Genomic DNA, 13,899 nt, shown 5'->3' on the forward strand with positions numbered 1-13,899 from the left:
ACTGAAACACTGTATGCTCCTTGGCTGTGATTACAAAGTGGGTTGCAGGTATTTTACTAACCCACATACATGTTGCAACTACTACTATTATTACTATAAGAGAAAATGAGTAATAAAATTGAAAGCAGTTGCAGTAAATTTCAAAATTCATTGCCCTCGTTAGGTCCTGTTTGTTTCATCTATACTCTGCATCACTGAGAAGTATCAATTCCAGAAGAGAAAATTTTCAAGATTTCATACATTTCAGTAAGTCTGCTGTCATTTGGACACTTCCTTACATCTAAGGACTTTAACTGGCTTGGCACACAAGTTTAATCTACCAGAAATTTTCATAATGTCCTATTCATAAATTAAATTGGGGGTGTAATTTTATGAATACATAATAGAAATGCCACGGATGTCTGGCATATGCATTAACAGCTCTTCAATAAATTGTGATAACTGCATCTGTATGCCCAACAAAACGTAATGTCTATTGCAATATGTATTGAGTACATTAAAGTATCTTAACAATGAGGACACCTTCACTAATTTGGTACCTCTGTGGCAAACATAAAAGGTGCCTAAAGAAAGGGTAGGAACAGTTACTAAAAAATGCCCTTCTACAAGAATTAAACTGTTTTAACTTGTGTAAAAATTGCTACGGTAATGAATGAATGACATTCATACTTCATATTGTCCATCCACATAAATTTTACTTCCAAGTTTTTATTTGTCCAATAGCACTGATTTCAGCTAGTACACATTTATTACATAATACATGTTTTGTGTGTATTTAGTGCACAGCATTACCAAGCCAATACATTGAAAGATTTGACTGAGCATCACTACAAGTCATAACACAGAACGCTTTCTCAGAGAAAACCACACCATCTGTATTATGATGGTCTTAAGTGATCAATTATATTAACCAACTTCCCCAGGAAACATCTAAAATTATGATGTGTTTGCTACATTCATATTTCCCACATATGAGGCATGCTTTATTCAGAAATTTTACAGCCGTATTGTGAACATTATATTTCTCAGCAAATGCAAATTTTAAAAGGAAAATACTAGTGCGATGCCTTAACAAAAGCATTGTCAAACAGAGAAACAATGAATTCGTCTGGTATGTGTGTCAGTGGCACTTCGGATACTGCACAAAAGATAAATCCACATTGGCTGTCCTGCATCAAATGATGCTACATTTCCTGTTTCTAGCCATGGGGTGGCAATTATATTCAAATGCCCTGGGCTAATATTTTAATATTTCATTTTGAAACACTGTTCTTTTAAAATGAGAGAACACATAACATAATTTTACACTAAAGTAACCACAAATTACATTGTCTCATTTTTTTTAAGAAGTTCTCTTACTGAAGGGTAACACAAAATTGTGCTCAGCTGTTCATTGCACCTGATTGAAGGTAAAATACATTAGTGTATTGCTAGTACTTGAGTGTGAGCCACCCAACGGAGGGGTCTAGCAGTGTCACATGCTGGCATAAACATGTTATGATTACTGATATCCAACTAGTTAAGTAGTCTGGGCCTGTGCTACTTTCGTCACTGAGAAAAATGAGGTTTGAGGGGTTGATAGCATACCATGAAAGAACCGATGTATTTCTGTTACACCATGGATTTTCTGAGGTTCCAACAAGTATTTAACTCCACTAGCAGATATATCTATCACCTATATTCTCAGTGGTAGCTCAAATACATGTGACATTATTACTCCCTTTGCTAAGGAAATGTAATTAGTCTGTTTCAGTTTCTTAGTAATCATATTTTAGTTTTAAGACACATTTAATGCTGCTGACAGACTCTGCTACAATTTAACATTTCTTAATTTGGGAGGGTCCTTAAAGATTTAGCAATGTTCCTCCCCATTTATAGTTTTATAAATTGCAGCTGTGGTAGGCAAACACACCACAAGTTTCATATATTGCAATTCTGATAGACAATCACATCATCACATACCATTATGTTTTAATTGCTACCTGACGTCTATGAAGCAACTTGGCACTCTACATGGGAGATGTCAGTTTTAAACAAATTAAATATTTTTGCTAGCCTTGCTCAACTATTCACTTGAAAGGAAACACAAATTGTTTTAGAAATCTCTTATACAAGAGAAATAATCTAGCCACTTCTGACAACTGGGAGCTCCAAGAATGTTATTGCATATCCTGACACTTGGGCCATTCTCTACCAGAGCTCACTACGGTGTCTCCAACCATCTGTTATAAGCAGTTCCAGAGAAATGTACCCTAATCCACCATTAAATAATTTCTCCAATCTGTGGGATGGACTGTATACTTAATAGTGAATGCATTGACTAATAGGAGTTACTATAGTGGGTAATGATCTTGTGTGCCATATATTTTACATGAAAGCAGTTTACAGCTCTATTGATACAGGTTTTTTGCTTAAAAAAATATCCTTTTCCAACAGCACTGTGTTTATAAACAACCAAGGTGGTCTTATTTCCATTGGTCACTGCCATAAGCAGAACAATTTAAAAAAACAGTTAAGATGTTTAAGTAAGCAAGCATTTTGAGGGTCAGTCAAATAGTGTAATTTTATTCCTAAAGTTTTGGTTATGAGACAATCACTTGGTCTGTGTACATTTATTACCCAACCAAAACGTTATTGCATGGCCACTACTATCAGAAACATGCTGTGACTTAACAAGTACAGCAGCAGCTATGGAGGAAAAAAAAAAATCACTGTGAAAGATTTCAAGACAGTTGTGCATAAGCATTTCAGAAGTCCTCATGTACCACAACCTATTCAAAGCCACACCATGTGTAATAATATTGTGGTTAACTACCTGCACAGTTGCTTGTTTATCAAATGTCCATTGGTTGCCTTGTCTCCATGTTACTCAGCAGGACATTAGTTTTGCTTATTTCAACCTTGTTTTTAAAGGAATATTTATTTACATTCCCCTCCAATAATACACACTTGAGTGGGAAACAAAAAGTTGACCAATACAGCATGATCAATTTCTTCCATTTACTTTTCTACTATTGTACTCAAGAGGTAGTTTATTACACCTTGAACAGGCATATTTTAACACTCAAAATTTTACATAATGACACTGGATTGCACACAAATGCTTTCATGTCTCTGTAGACAGCACCTCCAGTGTATACTTCAGTCTAAATTGCTGTAGTTTTGGAATATGAAATGTGCAAAAAGTGATAGTAATCTGTACGACTTTTACTAGGAAGCCTTACATTCAACTATTTTCCTCAAAGGATTGGCCAACAAACCACAGGATTTTACTCTGCATTGACTGTTCCAGTCATTTTGCTGGTATACATCGTAATTCATTTGTGTACATATTCCTGATTTTTTGCTCTGCAACTCAGATACTGTTAAAGCTCAAATCACTTGAGACTCACTTGTTTCTGCAATAAATACAAAAAACCCACAACACCTACACATAGCATAGATCCTTGAAAGCCAACTATTTCCTCATTCTCTACATTTGTTCACACTATGGGTGCATCTAACCACAATACTCATCCAATGTCAAAAGTTGAAAGTGTTAACCCACAAATTGCTTGCCACAGTTCTGACAACTGCATTTGTGTGCAACCTAATTTCATGCAACGTTGACTAAATTGAAAGTCTCCAATACAATTTTTTGTAGTGTATTAAGAAAATAAACTTTCCTTAATTTAAAAATTAGGGATAATTTTTAATCTTTAATAGCAGTTGGAAAAGATAAGCTACATCTTGAAAGTTTTGGCTTCATTTACTTTTTTGAATTTAAGTAACTTTTGAAGGGTGGAGGTTCCTAGGATTTTAAGTGTTATGGAGCATGCACTAGCAAACCACTAATCAATTTTGAAAAGCCTGTTCAAGATTTCAGATCTATTTGCATCTGACTGTTTTGCAGCAGTACAATATTTGCACAAGTTTTATAATTTCCAGTGTCTACTTAATTTGAGTAAAACCACTAGTAAAATGCCAAATTTTCATCAGAATAAAGCTTTTTAGAAACTGCATTACAATACTTCAAAACATTGAAATTCTGTTCCTGAATTTAGGATCAGATCTTTCACTTAATAGATATATGCCACTTCTACGAATCTCTCCTTTGTTCAAAATTTCTGTATCACATTTACCTCTTACATATACTGAACTTAAGGAATTTGCCTCCTGCTAAACTATAGCAGTTATCTTGCCCCAGATCTCAAGTGTGAAAAGACTGAGGAGTAAAGGAATTTGCAAAGACCAGTGCAGCCCATATAGATGAAACAAACCATAAACAAACAGAACAGTGTATTTTTCACTTAACCATATTACATTATTTTGTTCCAACAGAACAACCATATATATGCCTGCCAATTGTAGGAAAAAAAAAAAAATACGTACAACTGTATCTCTACAATCTTACACATGGTAAATAGGATTAACAAGTAAGGTTTGAAGAGGATGCAACATATATACAATCAGCTACCCATAAGTAAGAAACATTTCCTTTCCACTTTACTTCCATTTATGCTGTACAGTTTACACCATTCATTCAATTACGGTGCTACAAAGTGCAAGAAATAAATATGACAAATTTCTATAACAATTCACGGGGTTTTATTTTTTTAACAGAATTACTCTGAATTAATCATACTCAAAATGAAATACAATCTTTGTAGCTTACTATACAAGTTTCAGTCACTCCTACTTTCTGCGGCATTTTACACACACACAGCAGGCAGCTCAAGTTTTGCTATGTTGAGAGCAGACAACGGAGAAAAGTAGACAATGTTTACACAATGCCCCGAAAGGTGGTACAGCTGTCCAGTTTTATGAAGAGCCCTCTTACACTGTCAGGGAGGGACATTGCTTCTTGCCACACCTTTCCCCAATGAATGCCTCTGTCCACTAGGTTATCATCCCTCTCCCTCCCTTTAAAGGGCATACCCCCATCGGCAGTGAGCAGGTGTGAACTAAAATGCACTTAAAATGCGAACAACAACAAGAAGGCCATCATCAAACAGAATAGCCCCATGGCCTCAGACAGGGCAAACCCCAGGATGGCATAGGAGAAAAGCTGCTGCTTAAGTGATGGATTTCTTGCATAGCCAATGATTAGGGAGCCAAATACTGTTCCAATTCCAGCACCTGAAACAAGGAAAGAATTTCTATTCACTTATTAGCACAGCAAATTATCAAGAAGCTGCAAATAGTACTGTACAGGGATTTATTTTAAGTGGAGGCTTCTTAACCTATGAAATTTGTCCTCAACTTAATGTAACATTTACAAATGAGTAAAAAATGCCAAAATAGATGATATACATGCATACAATACAATATTTTAATGGGTGAATTATGGCTTTTCCTACAGCATCAAGTGGCACACAGTTCAGGTAATCAATTTTGTTTGTTCCACATGCCAATACTAATTATTTGAATTGTGGAAATTTCATTGCTGAACCATAGGAGTAAAGCTCTTTTCAACACAAAAGGTGGTTTTAACTCACTGCATTTCACTAAGTGGATTTTCCATGTTATCTACAACATTTTCCCAGGCAATAATAAGATGTTCACGATGTTGACCATGTAATTTTGCATTTCTTGTCTTAATAGTGAAATTCTCAAAATGAACTATATTTGCAGTCTTCCACTAATGTAAAAAAAATGTGTAGCATATACAAGTGATGTCTACAGTGAACATGTGATAGTGTTAAGATGCTTTGATCTACTGATATTGCAGAAACTTTCACTTGCCGTTGAAGTTGTTTTGAGATAGTATTTTTAAACTTTTTGCCACATGGCGAAATGTAATAAGATGTAATGTATGTATTTCAATAAAACTATTTCCTAGAAAGTCATAATTTTGAACCTAATTCTGAAATGTTTTACCAGGCTTCAGTTTGGTACTATTTGAGTAACATTTCCCCCATAGCCACAATGCTACTGTTTTGACAAACATCAGTATGTGGTATGTAATGATAATGCTAACATATCACTTTATGGCAATCCACTGAAGTTTGGGGAAGCCACATTCCATGATGCTTTGATTACATTCAATGAAGCACTTTGACTACAGATTATTATTCTTCAGAGCACTGATACAAACCTTTTAGCCAATTTAGAAATATGAACATTCTAACAAAATCTGAAAGGATCACATACTGGCGAAAGTAAATATTCTCAGATGGTAAAACAAAAATGCTTCACTTCCCAAACTGGGCAATTTTATTACAAAAATCATTAGTAATAAGTATTACACATTATGAAGTCTTAAGGTTTTAGTTGTTAATATCACAGTTCATCAGTCTTTCTGAAGAGGAACACAATAAGACAGTCAAAGCTAGCTGAAAATATTCATTAGCTTTCAGAAGGCATATAACAATATGAATGCTATCATGAGACAGAATAAACCCATGGCTTCAGCAAGTGCAAAACCAAGGGTTGCATATGAAAATAACTGCTGCTTCAATGTAGGATTTCTAGCATATCCCAAGATTAAACTACCAAAAACAACTCCAATACCAACACCTGAAAAAACCACCAGCATTATTAGTGACTTACAACAAGCTAAAGTTACACATAACTTGTTAATTATGTTATTTACATATTACTGGAGATGAAACCACAGACAGCACAAACTGACTGGCCATCAAGACATGTTATGTCCAGATACAACAACAAAGATAGCTGTTAGTATATTAAGTTATTATCACATGGTACAGTAGCTGTTACATGGAATGTGTGAAGTGCATAAGAAATGCACATATGAAAACAGAGTTAAAGATTCATATATCTATTTACCCCATTCCCTTTAATGGCACAAAATGCATATAGTACATAGATTTATTCCTAGTCAAGAACTATGGTATAGGTGTACAGGTAATACTTCAACAAGTCACAATTCTATGGCAAACCAATGCTGTTACATTAACAAGCACACTGCAGGTTATTTACAGTTTGCATTTGAACACTACATCAACCACCCAATTCACAAAAAGCTAACAACTATCAATTCTGAATTCCACATTTACTTCCTTCAACTGGTTCCAATATGAGTCTTGCAGGACATTACCTACATAATCATATTTTCTGGTCTCTTGTGCTCTGAACAGTGATAGAAAATTATTGAAATCATCACTCTCAGTAACCTCTTATGAACACAGATCAGATGTGGTATTCTCACTTATCAGAAGTGCGGGGGAATCCACAAAAGTTCATCATATCTGCAGTTCCGAGGTTATGTAATTTTGATACATAATTTCAGAAGACTATTATAGCTATTTCCTGAGGTTTTTTTTTTTTTTTTTACACTTACTACAAACACGAATTTTCCATGCAAGTTCATCTCAATGTTAAAGGCAATAACACCTCCAAATTTCTAAGTTACTTTAGAATTAAATCTAGTAACAAATCAATGCACTAAACCATATGGAAAGTTAAACCTGATATCCTGCCAACAACTTCCCCTTCCCAAATCACTGCTTTGATAACTGGAAATTAAGAGTTACTTCAGAACACTATGATTTAATAAATAGTGTAACTTACAGCTCCCCCGCCCCATGTCCATTCTCAAAATTACACTCATTTCCACTACGCACTATTTTGCAACTCTAAACATACTCTAAATCTCAACCTTTAATGTAAAACTATTTGTTCATCTGTACTTTGAACTCCATGTATAATATCTTCGCTCTTCTATTATTGCATGCATATACTGCTCAACCAACATGTGCACATTTTATTAGTGCAATGGGTGGTCATTTAATACTCTGGAGGGAACAAATCTGCACCCAAGGCAATACTGTAACATCAATACATTTTACAGATCTACAGAATACAGAAATAAGTTTCAAATATGCATTAAGTACTTTTAGTTCGCATCTATTCTTCCACACCCATGCTTTGCCTGGATTATTTTCTTTCTGCAGGAGAAAATTTACATGCAACTAGGAATTATAGTCTATGCTGTTCAGTAAGTTCTCCGCACACGAGAGAGAGAGAGAGAGAGAGAGAGAGAGAGAGAGAGAGAGAGAGAGAGAGAGAGAGAAGCAACTAGACAAAGCACCCAAATTATTAAGTGAAAGACCATCTCAAGACAATTCCATATTACTGCACTGGCAATCTAGTTAACACTTCTGTTTAAGAAATCAAGTTATGTCACATTTCATCTCAACTTTTGCAGACAAGTTAAAGATATGGAAAAGTGCAGAAGACTCAGAGTGAACTAACTCTGAACTTAGAGAGGCAGTGGTGCAGACAAAACTTTTTTCCATAAACAAAGGCTCTAAAAGGAAATACCTTAAAAACTGATAACTGTTTTCAGAAGAGGTGTTTCAAAATACTGAGCAAGTTTTCATAGCTTTTACAATATGTACTGTTTTAGCACACTATGGATTATTTTGGCCCCATGGCAACCACTGAAGGTTTGTTGATGGAAATCAGGTTAACTGTACACCAAAATTACATCTTAAGAAAATGAAAGTCCCAATGATTAAACATTTTAGGAACCTCTGACTAGTCCTTGAAATAGTTCAAAACCATTTGACATTTACACTTGTCACAAGGAAACAAGTTATTTTCAACACCTGCAAATTAATATTTATAAAATGTCAATTCATGCTGTACATGGCAGAGCATGCGACTGGTTAACACTTATCCCCAGAAGTTTAAGCTCTATTCTTATGTCCTTACCAAATAATGGTGATTTTTTCTCAGTCAATTATTTTGATAGTTGCAAGGATTATGACAATTATTGGGTTAATAAATCTAATGAAAACTCCTATAGGTAGAACTAGGATCATTTTTCTCGATTTATATCTATCTTTCTGATTGGAATTTAGTTTCCATATCAGACAACTTTTTGATGCTTAACAAGCTATCATATTAATGTGAAGGTTGGAATGAGACCTAAAGTGCTTCTTTAGCAATGTCCTGTTGAAGCAGTGTGCCTTTGCTGCCTCCTGATCTTTGAACTGACTGACCCAGCTGGCTATAATGGGACTACAGGATTAATCGATTAACAGGGACTCCAAACCAAGGTGCAACTTTGTATTTTTACATTATTAAACACTAAACAAGGCGAAGTCATTCTTGAAATCTGAGGACTGCCCAGGGATGAAGTCAGTCTTTTGGATCTGTATTCAAACACTTCACTGATCTAAACATTTCCACTTTAGATAATATACTATTTGCACTTTGCAAACTTCAAACACTCAACCAAATGTTTTACCTATTGGTATTACGTACAAGTAGCATTTTCCTTAATGTGTATAGATTTTTTGCAGGTTCTACATTAACACTTTGCTTTATATTATACAATCAAATTATGCACAGCATCCAAGTGATGGCAGCAACACTGTGCACTGGGCCCTTCGAGGGGGGGGGGGGTTCCCACATTGCAACTTCTGGATAATTTGTTACCAGTAGGTTCAAACAACACCTTAGTGTTAAAGGTGCTTTGGGAATTCCTGTTAGGAAGGTGACATTTTCAAGAAACACTATTGCGAAAATTTAGAGAACCAGCATTTGAACCTGCCTGCCAAAGGATCGCACTGTTACCAACATACAATGCACAAATGAACCTTAAAGAAATGAGAAACTGGGGATAATATAAAGGCACAAAGTGTTTCCTCACTATTTGCAGGTGGGACAAGAAAGGAAATAAGTAATGGTATCGGGACCCTCCACTAATCACTATACAGTAGCTTGTGGACTATGTACATTTATCTAAAAAGGCAGACAAGTTTGTTCAACAGCATTCTTACCATTGCTGATCATAAAACATGCAAGCAACACAGCAGGGATAATGAAGTTGCTCGTAGAGATATTTAGTGTCACCTGAAGGCCTGACAACATGGGACATTCAAGAAATGAAACTAGATCCTGACATCTAATGTAGGTCAGATGGTTAGTTAATGTTCAGTAGCAAAAATTAAAGTAGTAAGTAACATGTTCCCTTCATGTTGTATGGGGGGAGATGCCCACCTTTACACCAGTATTTAGAACTACAAGGCATTAATAACAACTAGTACAACCTTTCAGAACAAAAGTGATCATTGAAGCAGTTTGTATTAGTGATACCATCCTAATTTCAATTGTAATGAGACTAATCTGTAGGGTAGGTCAAGATCCAGCTCAAGAATGAATACTAGGTGAAGGTCACTAATACAAAACAGTTTGTATAAGTATACAAACAGTTAAAGAAACTGCACTGTACATTCACAAAAGCTGTTGTCACTTTACATCAACCATAGAAAATTTGTGAGCATACACTAAAAACTTACTCAAAGTCAACAGTAAATAAATTCCCAAGTAGAATACCACTCTCCCACACATTCATCACATCCTGGGCTACATTGCCTTAAAGAGTCCAAATAGGAATGAAATGTTGACTATACTTAAAATGTTTTAGAGAAAATATTTGAAACCTTGAATGAGATTTTTAAAAACGAAACAGATAGCAATTTTTGGGCCCTCAGAAGTAGCGAGAATATGCCAGTGGCAGAGTAGTCTGAATTGAGTTGTGATGAATATCACCTCACAAATTGCACTAAAAATGCTGGCCACAGGAGTTTCCAAAAGGACAGCAGCTGTAGCCTCCACTGTAAAGTGTCCCAGGCCAATTAAGCTACTGCCCTCCCACCATTTCTGTTCTCCTGCACCCCATTATAGGTTTACCCTTCAAGAGTATTATCGGCCCTTTCTCAGACCTTCCCGGGGCAGGTGAGTAACAATGTACTCTGCATGTAGACCCCTGATGTGAGCTTACCACTGGCTTTCTCAGCTTTACTTCAATCATCACAGGGCATGAAAAGTGATTAGTTAGAACAAATGTCTTTACAAGATTGCACGACAGGCTGTAATAAATTTACAATTTGCACAAATCTTGGACAATAACTAACAGCTCCTGTCGAAAAGTTTAACATCTTTTTACACAAAACAATTTAGCATTTTTAAGACACTTCACAGCTTACTATATTTTCCTCATCTTTGACAGCCCAAGATTACATTGAGGAACTGCAACCCAAGTATGTTTGCTTCACTCTGAAAAACTGCAAACCACTTTTGTATATGGATGAAGACTGTACCTCTGACAAACTGCCATTTACAGAAGTTTAAGAAAATCTTGGATTACTGGGAGCAGCGCCATCGCACGATACAAGAAGCGTAAAGAAACTATTCTAAATAAAAGTAAACCTACCTGAACCTGCAACACCTACAGTGGCAGCTCCTGCCCCAATGAACTTTGCAGCAGAGTCAATGTCTCTCGTTGCAGTTGTGGTCTGGAAGTTTCGCACTGCTGGAAGCTGAGGAATAAAATATGTGAAATGGTCTGTGTAATTATCACAATAGGCACATTCTAGTTAACAGAACATGATCCTCCTAATTTCGAAACCATATTTCTGAATTTAGAAGAATTAGTGTGCTTCTAAATCGAGTCTAGCGAACAAAAAAATTAAATGTACACCATCACTGCTAAAATTATTCAGAGCAGTCTTTATATTCACCAAAGAAACTGAAAAATAGGTAAATCCCCACACGAACTTTGGTAACTACCCGTTTTTATCATTCTTGCCTACGATCTTATATCTAAGCATTAAGATACCTCCTTAACAATAACAGGCAACTATAATTTCTTACCAGGCTAATCGATGGTGACGCCGGTGCATTCTGCAATAAGGGGCTGTGGCTGTTAACAGCTATGCTGCTGATAGGTCGGATGTAGGATCGTGCTCCGCTCACAAGCTAAAATAGTAAAAATGTATCAGTGATTATGTTAAAACGTCTGCAGTATTACATAACTTTTGTACGCTAATAACTTACAGCAGTCCTGGCAGCAGGAGCGATCAGTCGTGCACAAGCGAACATTTTTGAAATTGGTGGTGTTGGCCAAAACCTGTAAGGCAAGAAAAAAAATGTACCTGTAGAATCTCGACAAAACCATTCACATGAACTCTTAAAAGTGGAACATGTAGACAAATAGCAGCAAATAACTTAACACACCGGCCAAGGAAAATGGCGAGACTTAAATCGAAGGTCTGGTGAATTATTATATATCGTTACACAATTTTGTTTTCTTATTTACACTACGCAAAAGAGTTTTATCAAATCCTCTGTCACATTTAACCACTACATACCTACTACAAACCAGCTAATTCCTTCCTATTTCCTTCCCGACTTACTACCGACCTCACAACTTACCAGCGCGCAGAGTGAAGGAGGAACCGACCTTGGTTGCTTCTAAAACCCGAATGGCCGATGGGAAACGGAATGGCGCTCCTTCTATATGCAGCACTACGTCGTTTCCGTTGTGGCTCCACCTTTTCCATCACTAAATTTATCGACCTCAACACGTCTTCCGGCGAATTTCTAATCATATTAGCAATTTTAGTGCAATAATATAATGAATTATAAAGGTTTAAATAGTACATAAGAGAAAATATCTCGCTCTTTTCTTGAATATTTGTGTAAATATATTTGTCATCGAGATTTGTTAAAAAAGTAGTGCAATGAAATGAATTTGAGTCACTTTGTTTAATTCAGCGTTTTGCGTTCAGCACATGTGTCTCGTTCTCGTAGATTGCATGTAGAAGCATAGCGTTCTTGAAATTGCAAATATAATGTTCAAAGATCAATTAGTTTTATGACAACGCCATGCAGGTTTCGTTCATGAAATACTACTTAGAAGTTAATGACACCAAAAATCGAGTTACTTCAGTTATGAACCTAGTTATCGTCTGAGCCCCGGTATTTGAGAGTTACAATGTAAATGAGAGATTCCGCAAATTAAACAAGTTGCAAAAGATTTTAAGAGCGGATGTTAGGTTACATATTAGCGTATATATCGCGCTTAGAATGGAATACAACTTTCATCTTGCACCTATTTCTTGAAACATACTAGCTCATACAGATTTTGGAACCACTTGCACAGAAGTGCTAAACTATTAACGTAATACATGCAGAGGATGTAAAACTTCGAAAGAAGTGTTCTCTTTCCAGTCGTACCGATAGTGTATCGGTTCGCCCTTCAATCGCATCAGATTTAGGGTATTATGTTCAACTTGCTTATTGTGGTTTACTTAAAACAAAAATGCTTTAGAATAAGGAATCCGCTACGGCTAAAGTCTAAGCAGAATGTGCTCAGCTTCCCGGTGCTTAGCCACGTCGACGTTCTATCTTCTCATATTTTCTCTTCAGCCGCTGGGCCCGATAGTGTTGGATAGTTTGTCACATTATTCTAAATAAGTCATTTTGACTTGATTCTTATTTATGTATTCGTGTGTCGTACTTATGTCTGCAAGGTCATTACTATACAACATGAATCGGAAGTGTTCTAACAGACATTCTTGGTGCACATCTGTTGTTTGTTCTACATCTGATGATACTCCATCTGAGGTAACATGCTAAATTCTCCCATGACTTGTAGACAGGTGTGACATATGTCTCTTTCCAAGAACTGAGCACGGTTTTTTAGTCAAGGGATCTACGATAGATTATAGTCAGCATAGAATCTCGTACAAATTCCATCAGACCCTGTAGCTTTGTTCAGTTTTAACGATTTAAGCTGTTTCTCAACTCCACGGACACTAATACTTATTTCATTCTCCCTTTCAGTGCTGTGAAGATTAAATTCTAACAATTCTCCTTGGTTTTTCTTTGTAAAGAAACATTTGAAAACAGGGTTAAGCTATTCAGCATTTGCTGTACGAGCATAAATTTCAGTTCCTTTCTCATTTGCTAGGAACTGGAAAATAACTTTGATGCCATTAACAGCCCTTATATACATCCAGAATTTTTTTTTTGAGTTCTGTAAAAGATCACTTGACTGTATACCACGAAGGGTCCCTCCCACCGTGAACTGTTCTCTTGGGTACATATCCATTCAGTGCATCATCAACTATTATTTTAAACTTGAGCCATAGTTCCTCT

At 36.1% G+C, this 13,899-nt stretch overlaps 1 protein-coding gene across 2 annotated transcripts; it reads right to left on the bottom strand.

Moving 5' to 3' along the window:
• Nucleotides 1-4,261: 4,261 nt before the first annotated feature.
• On the bottom strand, nucleotides 4,262-12,314 carry LOC126293264 (ATP synthase lipid-binding protein, mitochondrial). 2 transcript variants are annotated; one of them, XM_049986386.1, is made up of 5 exons: nucleotides 12,172-12,314; nucleotides 11,794-11,866; nucleotides 11,611-11,715; nucleotides 11,171-11,276; nucleotides 4,262-5,118 (listed from the first exon to the last, which is right to left on the bottom strand). In XM_049986386.1, exons 1-5 carry the CDS (start codon nucleotides 12,297-12,299, stop codon nucleotides 4,955-4,957), a joined length of 576 nt encoding a protein of 191 aa, XP_049842343.1. In that variant the 5' UTR covers nucleotides 12,300-12,314; the 3' UTR covers nucleotides 4,262-4,954. The 2 variants fall into 2 exon arrangements, with proteins under 2 accessions (XP_049842343.1, XP_049842344.1); XM_049986387.1 differs by having other exon boundaries at nucleotides 12,108-12,213.
• Between the last annotated feature and the right edge of the window lie 1,585 nt (nucleotides 12,315-13,899).

Source organism: Schistocerca gregaria, chromosome 10, assembly GCF_023897955.1.
Source record: "Schistocerca gregaria isolate iqSchGreg1 chromosome 10, iqSchGreg1.2, whole genome shotgun sequence".
NCBI lineage: Eukaryota > Metazoa > Arthropoda > Insecta > Orthoptera > Acrididae > Schistocerca > Schistocerca gregaria.

Coding starts and splice junctions, on each gene's coding strand:
- LOC126293264 (XM_049986386.1), bottom strand. CDS start 12,299: ATGGAAAAGGTGGAGCCACAACGGAAACGACGTAGTGCTGCATATAGA. Junction 11,867..12,171: donor CTCCTTCACTCTGCGCGCTG/GTAAGTTGTGAG, acceptor CTTGCCTTACAG/GTTTTGGCCAACACCACCAA. Junction 11,716..11,793: donor CTCCTGCTGCCAGGACTGCT/GTAAGTTATTAG, acceptor TTACTATTTTAG/CTTGTGAGCGGAGCACGATC.